The sequence below is a fragment of the Pelobates fuscus genome, chromosome 2, assembly GCF_036172605.1.
Source record: "Pelobates fuscus isolate aPelFus1 chromosome 2, aPelFus1.pri, whole genome shotgun sequence".
In the NCBI taxonomy this organism is placed as follows: Eukaryota; Metazoa; Chordata; class Amphibia; order Anura; family Pelobatidae; genus Pelobates; species Pelobates fuscus.
The window spans coordinates 247,895,820-247,920,648 of NC_086318.1; the positions used below are offsets into that span (position 1 = coordinate 247,895,820).

General features: G+C 45.0%; 1 protein-coding gene across 4 annotated transcripts in view; it reads left to right on the forward strand.

Moving 5' to 3' along the window:
• Positions 1-24,829, forward strand: part of SASH1 (SAM and SH3 domain containing 1) — a 192,099-nt gene that overhangs the window by 55,300 nt on the left and 111,970 nt on the right. For all 4 annotated transcript variants that reach the window (XM_063443324.1, XM_063443325.1, XM_063443327.1 and 1 more), the window contains exons 3-4: positions 9,453-9,503; positions 9,614-9,663. In XM_063443324.1, coding sequence (XP_063299394.1) covers positions 9,453-9,503; positions 9,614-9,663 — 101 coding nt within the window. The remainder of the gene's footprint in view (positions 1-9,452; positions 9,504-9,613; positions 9,664-24,829) is intronic.

A 24,829-nucleotide genomic window follows, 5' to 3' on the forward strand; every position in this document is an offset into this window, starting at 1 on the left:
CTCTTGGCGTGACACACTGCACCTCTCACACACACATACACCACCCTTCACACACACAGCACCCTTCACACACACAGCACCTCACAGACACACATAGAAAAAAAAAAGTAGAAATAGAATAGAAAAAAAGAAAAAAAAATACATTTAAGTTCATATTTAAAAAAACAAAAACCTCCTTTCTAAAAAAAAAAAAAAATCGCACTTGCACTATAAGATTAGTTACTGTGGCACTGGTGGGCGGTAAGAACATTTTACCATCAACAAAGATACAAAAGTGGGCAGTAGATATTAAAAAGTTGAATACCCTGGGGTATAAGTTATCATTACTCATTTCCATGATTTCTGATTTGAACTATGTAGCGGAGGGCAGTATTAAACTCCACGATCTCCGCAGGTATCACAGGTAAATCCACAGTCAGCGCTGAAAAGTAAGGCAATATCCCAATCCTCCCAATAACCGGACGAAACACAAGTTGGGAGTCAACTAACTTGCTTTATTCACAGACTTCCATATTTATGCAGTTCCCCATGCAAGGGGTTTCCTTACAGATGTTACAGGGGATTTCTCCCATCAGGCATTGTAATTATCCCAACAGGCATTGCTGCACGAGAGGGATCCTCCCACTAAAATGGACGATTAAGTGGATTATCCCCTCGTGCAGCAGAACTGACAATTCACATAAAAATCTGTATTTCACATAATATTCATTGCTTTTATACGAACAACCGTTCGGTAGATAGCTGGGGTCTGCGGGTACATTTAGTGAGAATACCGCTCAGATCTCAGCTGAACTAACCGAACGCCGCACGAAATACATTTAACCATCGAGTTCGGTTTGAAACTACCGACCACCGATGGCAGGGGAGGGCTGGCAGCCTTAGGCCTGGGGGGCAAAACCAGTCAAGTGGCCCATTGCGCCACCAAATCAGTTCACCATCCATGCCCACCTTTTCCTGGTTTTATAACGGATATTGATGTTATGCTAATCAGTAGCTCTTTGCCATACCCACTCCTTCACGGCTCTGACTTTCAATGTTGTCAGAGCACAGGCTGAGAATCTCTGAGCCTGTGCTCTGACTCACTAACTGAGCGCCGGAACCACGAGGGAGAGGATATGATCTGACTGCACCTACTGCTGGTGCGCACCAGTGGACCACCAGCGAATTGTTTAAATTAAATATGCTGGTGTACCCAACTTGTGAGCTGTGTTGACCGCCGGGTGCCTCTGTTGTCATGGCACCCTGCGTGACCGCACAGCTTGCCCACCCCAACGGCTGGCCCTGCTGACACACACTGACGTTACTACTTAGACATCCCTCAATATTAATACAGACATCAGAGTAAACACCAATAAACTGTGGAAACAGAGCTGATCCCCCCAAATTTATAAAGGTTTGCTTAGAGGATTTATTCAAGATTAAATCATGCCTCCTCCTCTCTCTCCCCCATGCGCTGCTCTGTAGGCTGGGAGGAAGTGAAGAGTAATCACAGTCTCCCAGCACAACGCCACCTGTGGCTGCATGGGGAACAGCTGTTTAATGCAATGCTTGCAGGACGGCTAGCTGCCGCAGAACCTCTTTGTTTCCGTCTCTGCAAAGGGCTCCAGGCACTGCTCGTTGTGAGTGTGAGCCACTGTAAATTAGGGGCAGAGGGCACTTGCACTGCGGTCAAGACGGGTCTGGGCAGAAGGAGAGTGCAGTGCAATCAGTGCACTCCCCTCCTGTGGGTCACCAGTACACTGGTGCACCTGCCCAGGATCAGAGCCGGTGCAAGGATTTTTGCCGCCCTAGACAAAATATAAATTTGCCGCCCCCCCATGTGACATCACAATGCCCCACCCATATGATCTGCCATATGAACTAAAGCCAGTGCTGCACACAGTGTGTGTTTACATTAAAAAGCCTGCAGGGACCAGCTATAGACACCAGAACCACTTCATTAAGCTATAGTGTCCCTTTAATGTGAGGTAAATTATAGATTAGTGTCACTAATAATATACTAGATTGCCTACTTACAATTAGATGAGCATGATGATGGGCTGCAGTTTGGCTCCACTGGTCTGGTGTAGAACAGGATCTCTGGAGGCTGTTTGCAACTGTGGTCACAAAAATTCAATGTTCTGGGAGAATTGGAAGCAGCTCCATTTTTTGGGGGCCTCTTACACAGCTCAAGGTCTGGGCCCCACTGCCTGACGGTGAATATGCCCATAAGGCCCACTCATAAGTCCACTTATATGTTCCACCCACCCATGAGTTCGCTCACAGGGAGTGGAGTGTGTAGGGGATGTGTTATGTGTTATTGTAGAGGATCTAATATGTGTGCTTATGGTATGTAGTGTATAGGGATACCAGTTTGTGCAGGTGATGCAGTGTGTATTTGTATATAAGGGATGTATTATGTGTTTCTGGTTGTGTGTAAGGGATGCATTGTGTGAATCTGTGTTTGTATGCATAAGGGATGCAAGGCGTGTGTTTGTATGTGTGTGCATTGAGTGTAAGAGATGCATTGTGTTTCTGTGTGTATGTAAGAAAAACAGTGTGTGTGTTTGCATGTGTGTGTAAGGGTTTGCATTGTATGTTTCTGTGTATGTGTGCAAATGATGCATTGTCTTTGTGTGTAAGGGTTGCAGTGTGTGTGTGTGTGTGTAATGGATGCATTGTGTGTTTCTCTGTGTGTAAGGGAAGCATGTTGTGTTTCTGTGTATGTATAGGGATGCATTGTGTGTTTCTGTGTATGTATAGGGATGCATTGTGTGTGTGTGTGTGTGTGTGTGTGCGTAGTGTGAAAGAGCTCCCTGTCTTGCCTTCTGTCCCTTAGAGCTCTCCCCTGCCCCTTAGTGGTCTCATCTCCCCCACCCTCCCCTAGTGGTCTCTTCTCACACTCACCCACCCTCCCTGTGCTCTTCTCATCCCCCCTCCACCCTCCCTGTGCTCTTCTCATCCCCCCTCCACCCTCCCTGTGTTCTTCTCACTCCTCCCTCTGTGTGTTCTCCTCACCCCCCCTGTGTTCTTCTTACCCCCCTCCTCCCTGTGTTCTTCTTACTTCCCCCCTTGTTCTTCTTACCCCCTTCTTCTTATTACTCCCCCCTTCTTCTTACTCCCCCTTCTCCTTCTTCTTACTCCCCCCTTCTTCTTCTTCTTACTCCCCCCTTCTTCTTCTTAACCCTCCTACTTCTTCTTACTCCCCCTTCTTCTTCTTAACCCCTTCTTCTTCTTAACCCCTTCTTCTTCTTACCCCCTTCGTCTTCTTACCCCCTTCTTCTTCTTACCCCCTTATTCTTCTTACTCCCCCCTCTTCTTCTTACTCCCCCTTCTTCTTCTTACCCCCTCTTCTTCTTACCCCCCTTCTTCTAATTACTTCCCACTCTTGTTCTTCTTACTCCCCACTCTTTTTCTTACTCCCCCCTTCTTCTTCTTACCCCCTCTTTTTCTTATCTCCCCTCCTTCTTACTTCCCCCTTCTTCTTACTCCCCCCTTCTTCTTCTTACCCCCCTTCTTCTAATTACTTCCCACTCTTCTTCTTCTTACTCCCCCCTCTTTTTCTTACTCCCTCCTCTTCTTCTTCTTACTCCCCCCTCTTTTTCTTACCCCCTCTTTTTCTTATCTCCCCTCCTTCTTACTCCCCCCTCCCCCTCTTCTTACTCCCCTCCCCTCTTCTTCCCCCCTTTTTCTTTTCTCCCCTCCTTCTTACACTCCCACCTCCCCTCTTTTTACTCCCCCCTCCTCTTACTCCGCCCCTCCCCTTACTCCCCCCTCTCCTCTTACTCCCCCCCTCTTATTATCCCCCCTCCCCTCTTCTTACTCCCCCCTTCTTCTTACTCTCCCCCCTCGCCTCTTCTTACTCCCCCCTCTTCTTACTCCCCCTCCCCTCTTACTCCCCCCTCTTCTTACTCCCCGCTCCCCTCTTCCTACTCCCCCTCCCCTCTTCTTACTCTCCCCCCTCCCCTCCTCTTACTCTCCCCCCCTCCCCTCCTCTTACTCCCCCCTCCCCTTCTCTTACTCCCCCTCCCCTCTTCTTACTCTCCCCCCTCTTCTTACTCTCCCCCCTCCCCTCTTCTTACTCCCCCCTCCCCTCTTCTTACTCCCCCCTCCCCTCTTCTTACTCCCCCCCTCCCCTCTTCTTACTCCCCCCCTCTTCTTACTCTCCCCCCTCTTCTTACTCTCCCCCCTCCCCTCCCCTCCCCTCTTCTTACTCTCCCCCCTCCCCTCCCCTCTTCTTACTCCCCCCTCCCCTCTTCTTACTCTCCCCCCTCCCCTCTTCTTACTCCCCCCTCCCCTCTTCTTACTCCCCCCTCCCCTCTTCTTACTCTCCCCCCTCCCCTCTTCTTACTCCCCCCTCCCCTCTTCTTACTCCCCCCACTCCCCTCTTCTTACTTCCAACCCCCCTTCCCTCTTCTTACTTCCACCCCCCTCCCCTCTTCTTACTTCCACCCCCCCTCCCCTCTTCTTACTTCCACCCCCCCTCCCCTCTTCTTACTTCCACGCCCCCTCCCCTCTTCTTACTTCCACGCCCCCTCCCCTCTTCTTACTTCCACCCCCCCTCCCCTCTTCTTACTTCCCCCCTCCCTCCACTCTTCTTACTTCCCCCCTCCCTCCCCTCTTCTTACTTCCCCCCCTCCCTCCCCTCTTCTTACTTCCCCCCCTCCCTCCCCTCTTCTTACTTCCCCCCCTCCCTCCCCTCTTCTTACTTCCCCCCCTCCCTCCCCTCTTCTTACTTCCCCCCCTCCCTCCCCTCTTCTTACTTCCCCCCTCCCTCCCCTCTTCTTACTTCCCCCCTCCCTCCCTTCTTCTTACTTCCCCCCTCCCTCCCCTCTTCTTACTTCCCCCCTCCCTCCCCTCTTCTTACTTCCCCCCTCCCTCCCCTCTTCTTACTTCCCCCCTCCCCTCTTCTTCTTACCCCCTCCCCTCTTCTTCTTACCCCCTCCACCGTAGCGTGGCCGAGCTGCTCTCCGGTCCCGGCCGGAGTAATGGGAAAGTGCACGCTCAGTGTGCACTTCCTGTCAGTCCGGCCGGTTACAGGAAACAGAAACTCCGCGCGGAACAGGAGTTTCTGTTTCCTGTAACCGGCCGGACTGAAAGGAAGGTGCACACTGAGCGTGCACTTTCCCATCACTCCGGCCGGGAACCGGAGAGCAGCTCGGCCACGCTACAGGGGAGGGGAGGGGAGAATCTGTTCTGCAGCCGCCTGAGCGCTCTTTACAGAGCGCTCAGGCGGCTGCAGCATTTAAAGGGCCGGCCCGCCGCGGCCGGTCTTAATGGGATTTAGGACGGCCTGGGGGGCAATTGCCTCCCTGCCCCCCGGCCCAGCCCGCCCCTGACCGATGGTGATGAGCGCGGAACTCCCGAATGCTCTGGAAGTCCAGCGGTATTCGTATCATCGAGTAGCCATTTTCAGTTCCAGGCACTCGACGACCGAACACCGCTGCAGAAACAAAGGATCCAAGATGGCCGACCACCTAGGAGAGCCTTTAATTACCGATTGCAACATTGTTGCAATCGGTTAACAGGCGCCACACGACTCTAAGTGTGTGGTCCACCTGGGGAGCCCGTATTCGTTTGATGAACAGCCTGGATAGCTGTGGTTTCGTCGAACGAAGTGTTTGCATGCTGGTAGCTTACGGCTGCCAGCATGCGAACTACCATAGTACCATACACATACAGCAGAAGATACATAACACACAATATAGCCTATAGACAACCTTTCTATATATTGTCCAGAAGTGGCTAGGTTTGCCACAAACTACTATATTTATAAGACTTGCTGCCACTTCACATTATAGGATATTTGTGAACATTTTCTTCTTTTTGCTTTTCTGAGAGAATAATTTTGTCTGCTATACACCCAGTAAGACCCTTCCATTTTCTCCTAGTTCCACCTGACTCCTCCAGATGCTTAGCAAGCACTGGTGCTGTGACGTTTAATGGGTCACTTTGAGTTTCCTACATAGTAAAGCTTATGTTAGATAGGCATGTTTTCTTTTTATGTGCTGCAGGATTAATCTGTATCCACTTAATGCGTTATCCATTTCCAACAGGAAGCAAAATGATAGAAACCAGAAGGAAACCATGGCATTGACATGCAGCTAAGCCATGAGAGCTTACATTCAACTTAAAGGACCACTCTAGGCACCCAGACCACTTCAGCTTAATGAAGTGGTCTGGGTGCCAGGTCCAGCTAGGGTTAACTAATTGTTTTATAAACATAGCAGTTTCAGAGAAACTGCTATGTTTATCAATTAGTTAAGCCTTCCCCCTAATCCTCTAGTGGCTGTCTCACTGACAGCCGCTAGAGGCGCTTGCGTGATTCTCACTGTGAAAATCACAGTGAGAGCACGCAAGTGTCCATAGGAAAGCATTATGAATGCTTTCCTATGTGACCGGCTGAATGCGCGCGCAGCTCTTGCCGCGCGTGCGCATTCAGCCGACGGGGAGGATCGGAGGCGGAGAGGAGGAGGAGAGCTCTCCGCCCAGCGCTGGAAAAAGGTAAGTTTAACCCCTTTTACCCTTTCCAGAGCCGGGCGGGAGGGGGTCCCTGAGGGTGGGGGCACCCTCAGGGCACTCTAGTGCCAGGAAAACGAGTATGCTTTCCTGGCACTAGAGTGGTCCTTTAATGGATGCACTTGTCACTGTACACTGGTGATGCATGTGTTTTTTTGTTATTGTCACTGTTTATAGAGAATTTACTGATTAACCAACATATTTGAGCAATTTCCTGGTTTATTCAGAAGAACTACCTAGTTTATTAAACTATCTCATGCAGTAGATGTATAAGAGAAGTTGTCGGAAAAAAAAACCCCAAACATTATAGTAATTGTGTGTCTGCTTACTTTTCTTTGCATTTTTTTCTATTGGGCATGTAATACACAATGTGCAATATGCATTTTTCTGTGCAAAATTAACTCAGGGATTTTCTTTACAAGAAAATTATTAAATATTCTAGATTATAATTTGATTTGACTGCAGAACAAAATATTGCATGTTATGTAATAGTTTAGAAAGAAAGAATGCTTGATAAAGACCTTGACAGGTCGAAACGTTGCAAATAAACCTGCCTGGACACAATCACAGTGAGTGCCTGAGATTTTTTCTTTTTATGCATATTCTGTGTGGTTTTTTTTGCTGACCCATGCTCAGTAGCACCCTGGATTGTATTATTGTGGCTGAGTGCGACCCTATCTTTTTTCCATTATGTAATAGTTTAGAGACCTTATTTACATAAAAATATGCACTAATGTCTTGTCTATATCAAGAAATGCAACTTTGTCAGATTCTTGGTGATTATCCAAGTTATTCAACCTATAGATTAAGAGGTTAAGAACATACTTGTAACCAGATATGGGACCAAGCTTAGCAACTCCCTCACACTGGTTGTTTTAGTTACTCCAGCTTCGCATTGTCTAGCCTGTATAGCCTGCAAGATATCTAACTTAAAAACGAGCCACTAGTTTAATCAACAATATCTCGACTAACTCATGCTGTACAAACTTGTTGTTAGCTTAATCGTTTACTATAATATAAAATGTCATGCTGTTTTACTAAATGATGCAAGTATTAGCTCTAATAGCCCTCAAAGTCATCTTACATGTATCAATGAATGTATCGCAAGTCCTCGCATTTGCTGTTGTGGCAATGCAGGATGCAATGTATAGACTGTAAGCTCATTTGAGCAGGGTCCTCTTCAACCTATTATTCCTGTAAGTTTTCTTGTAATTGTCTTATTTATTGTTACATCCCCCCCTCTCAAAATATTGTAAAGCGCTACGGAATCTGTTGGCGCTATATAAATGGCAATAATAATAATAATAATAATAATAACCTCATGCATGTTCAAAAATAAAGATTAAAAAAAAAAAAAAAAAGAACATACTTGTAGCAATTATACTATATATGATAGTATCTAATTATAAACATGGCTATTTACCAGCAATACTATTATTCATCTCGGATTATTCACGATGATTCATGTTCTGTATGTATAGAGTAATTTTAAGATTTGAAAGGATATATTATTCAACATATTTTGTACATTGTACATTAACAACAGTATCAAGCATTATATTTATGATTGCATTTTTCTAGTAGACATGACTTTTTGTAGGGGTTTGAGATATGTAGTTCTGTAGTTCCAAGTAGTTTAATTCATGAAAAGAATTGCAGGAATGTTTTTCTGTATGACACAAAGCTGAGAGTCTGGTAGTGCAAGAAATGTACTGGTGATTTATTTTTTATTTTTCCTGCTTTCAACAAGTCAAATGGTTTAGGTAGATATGCCTTCCACAGTTTAGAAGAAGAATACAAAGCTGTTTAAATAACCCTTTAAACACCTTATATACTAGTGGTCCCTCAATCCTGGTTCCTCCAACATCATCGCGAAAGGGAACCTAATGCGCATGCATGGCAGGCAACACACATATTATGCCTTCCCCAGAGGAAAGCATTGAATCAATGATTTCCTATCGGTATTTAGACGATGCTGGACATCCTCATGCAAAGCGTGAGGATGTCCTGTGTTGTTTATCAGAGTTAAAGTCTATGAAAGAGAACAAAGCTCCTCTAGTGATTCTCTGGTAGACAGCCACCAGAGGCAGTCTTAACACTGCAATAAAAGCATTGCAGTTTCTCTAAAACTGGAATGTTTTTCATTGCAGGGTTAAGGAGACAGGAACATTGTCAGACCAATTCAATGAAATGAAGAGATTAGACTATAGTGTCCCTTTAAGGAAACTTCACTCATGTTATTACAGCATGTGTTCACTGAATCTATTTTCTAATTTTGTATTCCATAATAAAAATGTAAAAAAAAAAAACACATTTATAAACATAATAATAAATGTATGCTCACAGCTGAAATACTGGCAGTCTCTTAGAAAGCTGTGAGAGACCTTATACAAGCCATTTGTATAAACATGTGTATGCCATGTGTGCACACATTGTCCAATAATGTCTGCTGTTAGGAGGAATGTTTTAAATAACTTTTTGTCCCATATGCAATTATCATTTTATGAATGGAAATGTTTTCATGTTGCATTATATTTATTACTTGATTATGGCTTTTGTGTAACAGGAATAATTATTGAAAATAGGAAGCTTGTGATGTCACCAGAAGATGGCTATAGGCATAGATTGATTTAGAAATTTGTGCTAATTTTTTTTTACCAGAAAAAAATAGAAATATTGATAGAATAATATCTTGTCCAAGGAACATAGATGATAATACATGTAATGTCGCTTTAAGGAATTTTTCAGACAAAGATTTGGTTTGGAATATAAGTTTTTTAAGACACTGACAGCTCTGATCTTTCCTTACTATGAACAAAGAAATGGATTTTATTTTCTCTATCCACAAAGTCTCCAGGTGGTCATCGATCTCGATAAAATGATGGGTTTTGTTTTAGTTAAACTTGCCACGTTTCTTGATATTCTTGACTAATTCACATATGGTTCTGTTTTAGGAGAAATGTGATGCCGGCTCCACGTCATTACAGCTGCAATCAGAAACTGAAGTAAGCACAACAGCTAATTATTTTCATATTTTCTATGTTTTATATTGGTAATATGTCAAATTATGATCCTATTGCTGATTTTTTTTTTTTACTCTTTTTCTTTTGTTAAGGAATCACTGGGATTTTGCAGTGCAGTGTCTACTCCAGAAATCGAACGAAAGTAAGTCCATTTCTGTTTTGTTTAAATATTGGGTAAGAATTAGAATTAAGCAACATCCATTCACTACAGTCCTGTGTATTGTCAAATATTCCGTACTCTGTTCATTGACACTCACTGAGTAAATAAATTGTACATCGGCACTAAATACCACCAATTTTCATCAATACCACTGCCAAATGCTGGAATTTGTTTTTGGAAATGTGGCTACACAATACAGTCAGATTTAATTATTTGACTGTAAATGACCTAATTGCAAACTTTGAAACCTCTCCTATGATCTCAGTGCCTAGCCCAGGGGACTGTTATAGTTGTGATTTAAATTAGTTATATGCCATTACACTGACTACTTGTTTTGGTACTGCCCATAACTGGATTACCCATTAGGTAAAAATAATGTAAATGGGGTACTAAGACAGAAATGCTACAATAAAGACATCCAGCCAGCAAATTTGTCTTTTGAAAGATAATTAAATCAAGCTCACTTCCTAACCACAGTTATAGTAGATTGGATCAATTGGCTAACTGCAGATATATCAGCTACATTTTATATTTCAAAAGGACAACCTGTGTTCCTCACATAGTTTATAAACAGTGTATTTATTACTGCGACGGATTGCTTCCCCCATGACCCTATAAGTACTTTTACATTGCGTAGTCCAGACCTACTCTAATGGGTTTGTAGACACCAAGTTGTTTTATCACTATTAATTGTAAATTTTGGGAGTTCAAAGATGAATTTTTAAATTTTAAACTCATACAGCTCAACTGAAAACATAGCTGACATGAAGATTTATTTTTCCAGTTTGGCTGTTCTGGTTCAAAGCTTGTATTTTGCTTTGAATTCCTGAAAAATCTGACTTTAGGGAAAATTGACTGCGAACTGCCAGCAAGCTGAAAAGAGTAGCAGTGTGGTTACTGTCAGATTAGGCTTTAATTGTATTCATTTGAATTTACCTTACATTTACCTTACATTTGACAATTTACCAGGATTGATATTAACTACTTCCTAGTGTGGGCAGAGCTTCCTTGTTTGCTGTATCAATATAATACATTAAAAATGGATGGAGGATGTCTCCCTAGTCTGCAGTGTTCCTCTGAGCTTGTTATGATTCATGGAAACAACATGACCCTTCTGACCTCTCTCTAGAGGAGCTTTCCTGTATAATTACCTCTAAATTAAAATGTCCTCTCGGAAACTATTGTTTCCAGTTCATTTGATGTGCACTGTCCTACCCTAGCTGAGGCCCCTAATTTTACCCCCAAAAACTGGGAAAACTTTTTGACTCGAGTATAAGACTAGGGTGGGAAATGCAGCAGCTACTGGTAAATTTCTAAATAAAATTAGATCCTAAAAAAATTATATTAATTGAATATATTATTATTTTTTGTTTTATTAGTAATTTTTTTTTAATAATTTTTTTTATTTTATTATTATTTATATATTTTTTTATTTTCGTCCCCCTCCCTGCTTGATACATGGCAGGGAGGGGGGCTCTCACTCCCTGGTGGTCCAGTGGCATTGGCAGTTCAGTGGAGGGGGGCTGGCAGAGAGCGCTTACCTCTCCTGCAGCTCCTGTCAGCTCCCTTCTCCTCCGCGCCGGTCCGGTCAGCTCCCCTGTCAGCTCCCAGTGTAAGTCTCGCGGAAGCACTATGACCCCGTGGCTCTCGCGAGACTTACACTGGGAGCTGACAGGGGAGCTGACCGGACCGGCGCGGAGGAGAAGGGAGCTGCAGGAGAGGTAAGTAAGAGCTTCCTGCCCGCCCCCTCCTACACAGCCCCTTGTCTGTATTATGGCAATATAAATTGCCATGATACAGACAATTGACTCGAAAAAAATGTGCTGAAAAACTCGTCTTATACTCGAGTATATACGGTAATCTGCCCTTTAACAATCACTGTGTTTTTTAAAATGTTTCTTTAATCTACATTTACACAAATATTTTCAACATACTTAAACATATTTTACTTGTCATACACTACTTATTTTGCTAAATATATTATTATGAATAAAACATTTCCGAGCAGTCTCTGTAATCATTGTGGAATGTAGAGAGGAATGTTAAAAAGCATCACTGCAATTGATTTTCTGTTTGCTCTACAAATATATGCTTTGGCGATTAAAAAATGTGTTGATCGGTGTCTTTTGATTGGAACTGTCACTGTCCATTGACTCCACTGCTAGTGTTTCCTGTGTTGTGCTTCTTGTTTGTCCTTGAACTTAAAAGGGACAGAAAGAATGCAGATATTTCCGTAGATTATTTACTGTTGGTAATGGCCCAATTTTCACTTAGTAGCAATAATTCGTAATGCACAGAGCTGTACACCTCTGTATATACCTGCTAATATGTCAAGAACATAGTTTAAAAAAACACTATAGTGTTAGGAATACAAACATTTATTTCTAGTACTATAGTCCTGGAGTAGCTGTTTAGATCCCCTGCCCCCCTTTCTGTGGATATAAAAGGCATTTCAATCACCTTTTCTACTGCACCGCGCTGGTCTCGCCACAGCTGGTCCTTCCTCCTTCATAGAGATGGAGATGCTGAACGTCTTCCCTGAAGTGACCCAGGAAGCACCTCTAGTGTCTTTTTGAGTGACAGTCATGTAAACACTGTTTTTTCTCTGAAATGACTGCATTTACCTTGCTAAGACTGCAGGGACAGGCTATAAACACCAGAATCACTACATTAAGCGGTCACTATAGTATTCATTTAAAGAGTCACAGCAGCATTATGGAAATTTTTATGGACCCTGCCCCTAGCTTGAAGAGTGGCTTATAACTCCTGCAATTGGTAAAAACTGCTGTAGCTATAAGACCTCCTACCAGATATGTCAGTCAGGCACAGGAACCATATCTTAGGGGTTGGCTATGTCAGTTTTGTCCATGTTATGTATGTGCACCATGTGCATTTTGAGCTACCGCTTTGCACGCTTGCGATTATTGGCTCTGACAATCACTGCAGACAGCTTGGTGCACAAAACTGTCACCTGGGCTGTGCATACATTGATAGTAGCTATGATTAACTGCTTATCCCTAAGTCAACTGATGTGCACAAACATTCAATGTTGTTTGAGTTTGGATGAAATTGACATTGCTAATGTAAAAGTATAATTTGAGCATTAGCAGAACAGCATTTGATGAGCTGGGCCAAGGCTGGTTATATCAAACTGCTCAAAACCATACTACAGTTCCAGTAGCATGTTAGCACCATAACTTTTACAGCAGTTGTTTCTTAAGGTGCTTCTTTCTCTGTGTGTTTCATACCATAAACTGTGCTTCTGTGAGAAACTCATTGTATTGCTTTGTACAATGTAGATCATTTCTTTCATTTCTTGATTCAGAAAATTTCTCCCTAGAGAACATTTTAATTATTAGAAGTAATGGAGGTTATTATTTGAGGGTACATGTTGGTGAACAGTAACAGCTAAAATACTCCATCATCAAGTCAAGCCAGCTTCCTTTTTATGTTGCTCAATTAAGCAGATCATCTGGCAGAGGCATTCATTCATTCTGCAATTTACATTTTGCTTTTCTCAAATTTTTGGCATTTCAAGGTTAATCAAGAGAAGGAATGCAAATAATAAAACATAAAACTGACTTTCTTTACCAATCACTCGGTTTATAGTGACTCACCCTTTTCTAGTTTAAATTGTAATATTATTTCTTTGTTTGATGAAAATGTGTGAAAATGTAACTAAGCGACTCAAAGAATGTGTCTGTGAATGAGAAAAATGTGTCCTGTTGTCCACAGAGATCTGTACACGTGGGCACATGTTCAGTGATCTTTTTAAGGCATGCCCTTCCTTACCTTTTACAAAAAGTCCATTATAATAAAATCACATATATGCTTATTAAACAACTCACTGAAAGAGCAATTACTTTTTTTTTCTTTTGCTCTTTCATCTAATGTAATGTAACATGTGGTTCTGACAAATAATAATGTCAAATAAACAAGCCATTTCACATGACAAGGAACCTGGAGGTTCTTAGTTGTGCTTGAACTTCAAAGGAACAGGAAGAATTAAGATTGCAGGTATTTCCATAATTTGTTTATATTTTATAATGGCCCCAATTTAATTATTCAAGTAGAGACACTACTTCCTCATGCACAAGGTTGCCAATTGTGAAACTCTAGCATCTGGCATAAAGGACAGATAATGTAACAAGTTGTAACTAAAGCACACATTATTTTGTATAATGATCAAGCCTGTAAAAACACAAAAATAAAAATCGGATAAACGTCAATTGTGATGTCATCTATACATTATCCTCCTAAAATAATCAGTAAATGTAGAGATTAGATTTTATACTTCTCTCAAGAGGTCTTACTCTAGCTTCAAAATAGTCACCTGGAAGGGAAAAACCATGGGTGTCCAAAAAGTAGATCCCGAGATGTTCTAGAACTATAACTCCCATGATGCTTTGCATACCTTTGGAATGCCATTAGAATGAAAAAGCATAATGGAAGCTGTAGTTTTAAAACATCTGGGGATCTTCCTTGTGGATCTACCTTTTGGGCACTCCAGGGATAGATGTACACCCTGCACCCACATATCTTACTTGCCCCCAAATGTCTAGAGATATATTGTATTTTGTATGAGATGGTATGGAGTCTTGCAACTCTTGTGTACCCCTGCTCAGTCTGCTGTCTGATTACGGCCATCCTGTAATCGGATTTTTTAATGGAGGAGCACAAGTTAGCGTTTAATAATATAAATGTTTAATAAACTAAGAATCACTATTCTTAATAGACGGAGTGCAGCTATTTCCATCAATAATATGTCTTGTTATTATCATAGATTATCCTAAAATGAAAGGTTATCAATCAGATTTATGTTTTCAGTCATGCATGAGTGTATTGGTAGACAACCTTCAGAACAACAGATGTTGTAGACTACATCCCCCATAATGCTCTTACAGCCACAATGCTGGCAGAGCATCAAGGGAAATGCAGTCCACAACATCTGGAGTGCTGAAGGTTACCTACTCCTACATGTCATTAATATGCCTATAGTGACTTTTTTCCCTTTCATTTCAATGTGTCTCACACTGCGAATAGGTCAACACATTCTGCTAGTCAGGCAATTAAATTGGTTATATTGCTTGGATTTCAGGAAATCCAATGTCAATCCACCCTACCTTGTTGCATCCTGGTTTTCATCCTGTTTTCATGGAGGGGACTTTAATTATTTAACATTAAAGGAAACTCCTCCTGAAACATGTAGATTATACTTTGTTATAGCAAATGTACAGGCAGCAGTTAAGAATACAGTTTAACTCAATGGAAAGCATTTTGTTTGTCTTTAAAGTGAAAGTAAATGCTAGACTGTCACAAATCACAAAATGCGACTATCTTTTGTATATATGTGTATATATATATATATATATATATATATATACATATATATATATATATATATATATATATATATATATATATATATATACATGATATGCCTTTTTATTGGGCAGATCAAAAGAATCCCATACTACATGGAAAGTAGAATCATCTGTGCAGTTATCAATCCGTGGATGACCTCTGCAGCCTGGGTGCCCTAAACACGAACGTACATAAATACATGTAGATTAATGAAAGTTCTACTCGCTAACTGTACCTGTTGCATTCTAAATGGGAACCTGCCACCAGTTACCTCTGTCTCCATTACCCCGCCGCGATTACATTACAGTGGTTAGTGTTGCAATTCTGTAACACCTATCTCCAGTCCCAACTCACTCTTCATGGTTTCCTTAAAGGGACACTATAGTCACCTGAACAACTTCAGCTTAATGAGGTTGTTTAGGTGAGTGCTACAGCTACCCGGAGCCTTTTTCTTGTAAGCACTGTATTTTCTGAGAAAATGCAGTGTTTACATTGGAAGCTTGGAACACCTCTTGTTGCAGTCAATCAGACGGCCACCAGAGGGACTTCCGAGTTCAGAGGCCCTAAAAAGGCCTCTCGTCCGATGCATTCTGGGTGAATGCATCAGACGGGCTATCAGCACACAAAGCACTGTGAACGCGCTTTGTGTGCTGACAGCCTGTCAGCACTGCTGTGGGCGTGGCTTCAGCTGACAGCTGAAGCCCGAACCCACAGGGATGCTGTCTGGCCACAAAAGTGGTTGAAGGGGGGGGGGGGGGGGGGGGAACGGACCGACTCTCCTCCCCCCCCCCGGCCCCCACCCCTGAGCGGTGAGTGGGGGCCCTAAAAATAAGGGTGGCACATACTGCCCCCCCGGCCCCCACCCCTGTGCGGCCGGTGGGGGCACTAAAATTATCAATAAGGGGGGACCTATTGTCCTCCCCCGGCCCCCACCCCTGTGCGGTGGGTGGGGGCCTTAAAATAAAAAATAAGGGGGGGGACATACTGGCCCCCCCCCCGGCCCCCACCCCTGTGCGGCGGGTGGGGGCCCTAAAATTAACAATAAGGGGGGGGGGGGCCTACTGCCCCCCCCCGGCCCCCACCCCTGAGCGGTGGGTGGGGGCCCTAAAATTCACAATAGGGGGGGGACCTACTGTCCCCCCCCGGCCCCCACCCCTGTGCGGCGGGTGGGGGCCCTAAAATTCACAATAAGGGGGGGGACCTACTGCCCCCCCCCCCCGGCCCCCACCCCTGAGCGGTGGGTGGGGGCCCTAAAATTCACAATAGGGGGGGGACCTACTGTCCCCCCCCGGCCCCCACCCCTGTGCGGCGGGTGGGGGCCCTAAAATTCACAATAAGGGGGGGGACCTACTGCCCCCCCCCCCGGCCCCCACCCCTGAGCAGTGGGTGGGGGCCCTAAAATTCACAATAGGGGGGGGACCTACTGTCCCCCCCGGCCCCCACCCCTGTGCGGCGGGTGGGGGCCCTAAAATTCACAATAAGGGGGGGGACCTACTGCCCCCCCCCCGGCCCCCACCCCTGAGCGGTGGGTGGGGGCCCTAAATACAAAGGGGGTGGGGACCCTAGTTAACCCTCTCCCCACCCCCCCCCCCCAAAAAAAAAAACTTATCTCCCTACCTACCCCCCTCACCCTAAAAATAATGAGAGGGGACCATTAACTAAAAACCTGTAAAAAAAATGAGATAAAATCAACTTACCATTCGATGTTTTCTTTCTTCTAAAATCTTCTTTCTTCAGCCCCAAAAAAGGCCAAATAAAAATCCATAATAACCGACGCAATAAAAAAAAAAAAAAAAAAAAACCCGAGCGCAAAAAAATAATCCATCTTCACCCATGGAGGGCTCCGCGCAGACTGAGCTCCGCAGGGCGGGGGAAGGCTTATAAAGCCTTGCCCCGCCCTGCAATTAGGCTAAGAACACTCTGATTGGTGGGTTTAAGCCAATCAGAGTGCTCTTTGTCATTTTACAAGCGTGGGAAAGTTCTTTGGAATTTTCCCACGCTTGTAAAATGACACAGAGCACTGTGATTGGATGGCTTGAAATCCATCCAATCACAGTGCTCTTTGTCATTTTACAAGCGTGGGAAAGTTCTTTGGAATTTTCCCACGCTTGTAAAATGACACAGAGCACTGTGATTGGATGGATTTCAAGCCATCCAATCACATTGCTCTGTGTCATTTTACAAGCGTGGGAAAATTCCAAAGAACTTTCCCACGCTTGTAAAATGACAAAGAGCACTGTGATTGGATGGCTTGAAATCCATCCAATCACAGTGCTCTTTGTCATTTTACAAGCGTGGGAAAGTTCTTTGGAATTTTCCCACGCTTGTAAAATGACACAGAGCACTGTGATTGGATGGATTTCAAGCCATCCAATCACATTGCTCTGTGTCATTTTACAAGCGTGGGAAAATTCCAAAGAACTTTCCCACGCTTGTAAAATGACACAGAGCACTGTGATTGGATGGCTTGAAATCCATCCAATCACAGTGCTCTTTGTCATTTTACAAGCGTGGGAAAATTCCAAAGAACTTTCCCACGCTTGTAAAATGACAAAGAGCACTGTGATTGGATGGCTTGAAATCCATCCAATCACAGTGCTCTGTGTCATTTTACAAGCATGGGAAAATTCCAAAGAACTTTCCCACGCTTGTAAAATGACAAAGAGCACTCTGATTGGCTTAAACCCACCAATCAGAGTGTTCTTAGCCTAATTGCAGGGCGGGGCAAGGCTTTATAAGCCTTCCCCCGCCCTGCGGAGCTCAGTCTGCGCGGAGCCCTCCATGGGTGAAGATGGATTATTTTTTTTTGCGCTCGGTTTTTTTTTTTTTTTTTTTTAATTGCGTCGGTTATTATGGATTTTTATTTGGCCTTTTTTGGGGCTGAAGAAAGAAGATTTTAGAAGAAAGAAAACATCGAATGGTAAGTTGATTTTATCTCATTTTTTTACAGGTTTTTAGTTAATGGTCCCCCCTCATTATTTTTAGGGTGAGGGGGGTAGGTAGGGAGATATTTTTTGGGGGGGGGGGGAGGGTTAACTAGGGTCCCCCCCCCCCCTTTGTATTTAGGGCCCCCACCCACCGCTCAGGGGTGGGGGCCGGGGGGGGACAATAGGTCCCCCCCCTTATTGATAATTTTAGGGCCCCCACCCGCCGCTCAGGGGTGGGGGCCGGGGGGGGGACAGTAGGTCCCCCCCCCCTTATTGATCATTTTAGGGCCCCCACCCGCCGCTCAGGGGTGGGGGCCGGGGGGGGGACAGTAGGTCCCCCCCCTTATTGATCATTTTAGGGCCCCCACCCGCCGCTCAGGGGTGGGGGCCGGGGGGGGGGACAGTAGGTCCCCCCCCTTATTGATCATTTTAGGGCCCCCACCCGCCGCACAGGGGTGGGGGCCGGGGGGGGGACAGTAGGTCCCCCCCCCTTACTGATCATTTTAGGGCCCCCACCCGCCGCTCAGGGGTGGGGGCCGGGGGGGGGGGCAGTAGGTCCCCCCCCTCATTGATAATTTTAGGGCCCCCACCCGCCGCACAGGGGTGGGGGCCGGGGGGGGACAGTAGGTCCCCCCCCTTATTGATAATTGTAGGGCCCCCACCCGCCGCTCAGGGGTGGGGGCCGGGGGGGGGACAGTAGGTCCCCCCCTCATTGATAATTTTAGGGCCCCCACCCGCCGCACAGGGGTGGGGGCCGGGGGGGGGGACAGTAGGTCCCCCCCCTCATTGATAATTTTAGGGCCCCCACCCGCCGCACAGGGGTGGGGGCCGGGGGGGGACAGTAGGTCCCCCCCTCATTGATAATTTTAGGGCCCCCACCCGCCGCACAGGGGTGGGGGCCGGGGGGGGACAGTAGGTCCCCCCCTCATTGATAATTTTAGGGCCCCCACCCGCCGCACAGGGGTGGGGGCCGGGGTGGGGACAGTAGGTCCCCCCCTCATTGATAATTTTAGGGCCCCCACCCGCCGCACAGGGCGGGTGGGGGCCCTAAATTATTATTGATAATTTTAGAAAGCGAGCTGAGCTGTCAGTCAGACAGCTCAGCTCGCGAACGCGCATTCCGCGCACATGCGCGGTAAAGCGCTCAGGTTCTTCATAGGGCGGCATTCAATGCCGCTCTATGAAGAACGCGATTGGTCCAGCGCGAAGCCGTCCCATTGGGCCCCGCGATTTCGTCATTTTGACGAAAAAGGGGGCGCGGCCTAGCGGGGAGCTCGGCGCTGGAACGGAGGTAAGTTTTTAATATAAAAACACCGATTTTTTTTTTTTAATGAATGAAAGTTCATATAAAAGCAAGAAGGAAGGCTGGGGGACCTGTCTTTCTTGCTTTTATATGGTGACTATAGAGTCCCTTTAATGATTTGCTATGCTTGACAGTTCCACAAACAGGGCAGAGGTATCTTCTGCTCTCCTTTATAGTTTGTTTTTTTAAACGTCCCTGCTCAATGCTTGCCAGCAGGAATAGCAAAATAAAATCTGCATTTTTTCCTCTGGTTGTGTCCCTTTAAAGGAACACTATAGCGTTTGGAATACAAAATTCTACGCCTAGCATAATAGTGTCCGTCGACCTTAAAGTTATTTTCTAGTCCCCACTCCACCCATTCCCCCAGTGAAAGTAAAAGGGGTTAAAAAAAGACAGCCACTAGTTCAGTTTTAACCCTGCATTATAAACATTGCAGTTTCTGTAAAACTGCAATGTATTACATTGCATAGCTAAGGGGATAGGGACATTGGACTCTGACCACTTCAAAGAGATGACGCGGTCTGGGTGCCTATAGTGTCCCTTTAATGCAAATCAGGGAACTGTGATGTTTAATTTAACAATGTTGTTCTGGAATTATCTTTTATTTGTGTTCTGACCATAGTAACAAAGAGACCTTTTTCCCCACATCAAATTGGTAGAATAGCATAAAATGTCTAATTTATTCACAGCAAGTAATGAAACCATCGCACAAAATATCTAAGTGTGTCACAGCAGCTTAACATTTTTGTGAAAGACGCCATGCAGTTTTCATCAGATGTGTTTTGGGAGTTTTCTGTCAGCTGTTCAGAAGGAGGAGTGTTACAAATCTCTGCTAACTTGCCTTATTTCTTGTTCCAGATTTGATTATTTGGAGTGGCAGATTATGTGCTGCAGCTGTATTTTTGTTCCATAATCATTCTTCTTCCATTTGGCCAAGAACATGGACATGTCTAAATCTAACAATTTCAGGGTTTACAGTCTGGTATTTTTTAAAAGCACAAAGGTCAATTTTAGATCACATTTACATATTTTGTTTCGTACACAAACTTAAAAAAAATATGTTTGGAAAATAGCAAAAAAATAAAGCAAAATGTTACCTTCATATTGTACAGTAATAATGCTTTCCTATGGAGAAACATTGGATTGGCTGAATTCATCTGTAATGGTGTCCTCAGCCAGGGAAGGAGAGGCAGCTGTGGTGTGGCCTTAGCCAAAATGAAGTAAATCTATTTAAGTATTCAAGGGCAGCCCAAAAATGTAAATCTTATCTAGATCTCTCTAACGCTAGCAATACATGTTGGTCGGGGGGGGGGGGGGGGGAGGGTGTGAGGGTGACAGTGGTAAGGGGCCAATGCCCCAGGCCGCACTTTAACAGGGGTTGCATTTTGCCGCCCTGGAGCGCCTCTGCCCCCGGGCTGCAGCTCCGCCGAGTGCAGAGCTGCAGACCATGTGAACCTTGTCTGCAGCTCACATCCGGTTGATGCTGCAGACCGGAGAGCCAGCCACTGGATCACCAGGGAATGGGGAGCACTGGAAAAACAGGTATGTAACCAGTCTCCCCACAGCCTATAACCCCCCTCACCCTGCCCCCCAATGTCACACTGACACTGTCACAATGATACCCTGCCCCCCCACTGTCACCCTCATACCCTGCTCCCCACTGTCACCCTGACACTGTAACCTTCACATCCTGACACTCACCGCTGTCACCCCCACTGCCACCCTCACACCCTGCCCCCCACTGTCACCCTGACACTGTCATCCTCACACCCTGCCACCCCACTGTCACCCTCACATCCTGCCCCCCACTGTCACCTCCATACACAGGGCCGGTGCTAGGGTTTTTAGTTACACAGGCGAAGATGCATTTTGGCGCCCCCAACCCTCATTAAAAAAAAAAAAATGCATCTTCACCTGTGTGTCTTTCCTCCCAAGCCACAGGCACACAGGCATCATTTTTCAGTCACACAGTCAAAGTCATACAGGTACACTGTCATACAAAGACAGAAATAATCATACAGAGACATACAGACACATACAGTCAGAGACATACAAGCAGAGATATACATGCATACAGAGACATGCAGGCATATAAAGACATACATGCATACAGAGGCATACCGTCATACAGACACATACATACAGACAGGCATACAGAAACATACATACAAAGACATTCAGGCACATACATACAGACATACAGGCATAAAGAAACATACATACAGAGACATACAGGCATGCAGACACATACATACATACATACAGGCATACAAAGACATACAGATACATGCATGCATACAGAGACATAACGTCATACAGACACATACATATATACAGGTATACAGAGACATATAGGCATACAGACACATACATACATACAGAGGCATACCGTCATACAGACACATACATACATACAGAGGCATACCGTCATACAGACACATACATACATACATACAGAAACATGCATACAAAGACATACAGGCATACAGAGACACACAGACACACACATACGTACATACAGAGACATAAAGGCATACAGTTACATACATGCATACAGAGACATATATACAGACATTCAGAGACAAACATACATCCAGTTACATACATGCATACAGAGACATACAGAAACATACGTACAAGACATACAGGCATACAGACACATACATACATACATACAGAGGCATACCGTCATATAGATACATACATACAGACAGGCATACAGAAACATACATATGTGGCGAAACCGACCTCGCCACGTGTCCTTGGAGGGGGCTGATTGCCCGCCTCTTGCCTTTGGACTATGGACCAGACTTTATGGGAATGTGATACCCCAGATAGCCATACCATGGAGCCTATCCATATAATGAAAGACTATGGGAAAGACTTTAGCTCCATGGCAATTGTACTGTGTGAGTAGGATCTGCGCGCTATTCTGTAGTTTTGTGCGTGCAGATCCCAGCTATCTGGGGATAGGTGAAATGTCTGTGTGTTATGTGTAAATGTGACTTTATGTATTTTAAAGTGTTTTATGTCGTTTTGCAACCATGTGGTTAATGGAGTCTGCCTTTAGTCCTGGGTAATTGGATTACTTCTCCAATTAACTCCAGGGCAGAAGGGAGGAAACCAGGGTGCATTGTGGGGATGTTTTTCTGCCAGCCAGAAAGGAACAAAAGATACTTTTAGTAACTTTTGAACCCCTGGTCGGATTCATGCCATTTTTTAATATGTTGTTCCCCTGAATGGATTGATTGTGGATATGTATTTTTATGTGAATGTGATGTATGGTTTTAAAGTTATGAAAGTTGTGTAAAAGTATATTTTACACTGTATGCATAATGGGATTATGTGTCACACTAAGGGGAGGGGATGTGTGGGAGGTAACATCTATGTCATTGGTTCTTTTATGCCTCCCCCTGGGTGTGGCCTGTATGTGTGAGTTGGAAATAAAAGCCAGGCTGGATGAGCCAGTCCAGAGTTCCTGTTTTACCCTCAAAGTGAAGTGTCGTCTCATTATTGGGGGAAGGATTTATTGCATGCTGTTCCAGTTGACTGCTAGGAGTACAAGCCTATTCATATGGTTCCTATTCAATGGTCTACAGCATTCATATGCTTGGGAGAATTTAAAAGGTTTCTCGGATTCGGTGATTGTGGTGTCTGCCAGAGTGCTTGGAGTCCTCAGGAAGCACTAGGAGCATCCATTAACGGAGGTACCAAGTCGGGGTGCCAGGCGATCCGTTACAACATACAAAGACATTCAGGCACATACATACAGACACATACATACATACATACAGAAACATGCATACAAAGACATACAGACACACATACAGAAACATGCATACAAAGACATACAGACACATACATACATACATACATACATACAGAAACATGCATACAAAGACATACAGACACACATACAGAAACATGCATACAAAGACAAACAGACATACATACAAACATACAGAAACATAAAGGCATACAGTTACATACATGAATATAGAGACATATATACAGACATTCAGAGACAAACATACATCCAGTTACATACAAACATACATACAAAATTACATACTTACATCAGTTCAATCTTGTCCCCTGGGTGCATTCTGTCCGGCTCTGTGGAGTCATGTCCTGCAGCGCAGCCTCATCACTGTGCGCCAGCCGCGCTGTGCGGTACTCAGGGAGCAGGGATATGATGTCATATCCCCGCCCCCTCCACACAGCCTGCGGCAGACAGGAGGGTAGGAGGTGGGCGGGCGGAGGCTGGGATCCGCGGGCGGAACGGTAAGGGCTCAGCCACACTACAAGTATTAACCGGCTGGAGGGGAGCGCAGTGCGTTTCCCTCCTTCCGGTCAGCCTGATTTTGTGCCCCCAGGGCCGGTGCGCCCTAAGGCGGCCGCCTGAGCCGCCTTATGGTAGTGCCGGCCCTGTCCATACACTGCCATCCACTACTGTCACCCTCACATCCTGCCCCCCACATGTCACCTTCATGTCCTACCCCCCAACTGTCACCCTCATGTCCTGCCCCCCTACTCTCATCCTCACATCCTGCCACTCACCACTGTCACCCTCACATCCTGCCCCCACGCTGTCACCCTCATATCCTGCCCCCACGCTGTCACCCTCATATCCTGCCCCCTACACTGTCACCCCTACACCCTGCCCCCCACCACTGTCATTGTCACCCTCACATACTGCCTCCCACCACTGTCACTTTCACACCCTGACCCCCACACTGTCAACACCACACCCTGCCACCACAGCCTTCGTACACACTGCCCCCCTACACTGTCCCTTTCCTACATACTGTCCTCTTATACTGTCACCTTCCTACACACTGCCCTCATATACTGTCACCTTCCTACACACTGTTCCCCCTATACTGTCACCTTTCTACACATTGTCCCGCCATTCCAGCCCAGAGGTAAGAGGCAGGATGGGGGGATAATCCCAATTTAATTTAAACTGCTCACCCCACCAGCATTTATCCAACTCTACACACACTACATGCACTACACAGACACTACTACAGACACAGACACTGCATCCACTAGACACACTGCATCCATTACACATACTGCCTTAACTTTGTACACACAGACAATATATTCAATACACACACTGCATACATCCATGACACAATAACAGACACAGCTTCCACAACACACAGATGCAGAATCCACGACACACAAACGCAGCATCCACGACACACAGACACTTCATTCACTGAACACACACACACACACACACACACTGAATATGATATACACACTGCATTCACTACACACCCTGCATAACATAATGGATGTTGGCGTGCTTTTGGTGCAGGGGGTGGGGGCAGCATTTCATCCTTGGACCCAGGCAGCACAATGTCTTGGGCCGGCCCTGATGTTGGTTTTCCTAATATTAAAGTGTTACTTTAACTCAGAGTGAATTTAAAGTGAATTTTTAATTCAAGGTCAAAATATCCAAACTGGAAGTGGAAGTGAGCTAAGCTTGCACATTAAAACCACATTGGCCTTAAAGTGGCTCTGTCGCCTCAAACTTACTTTT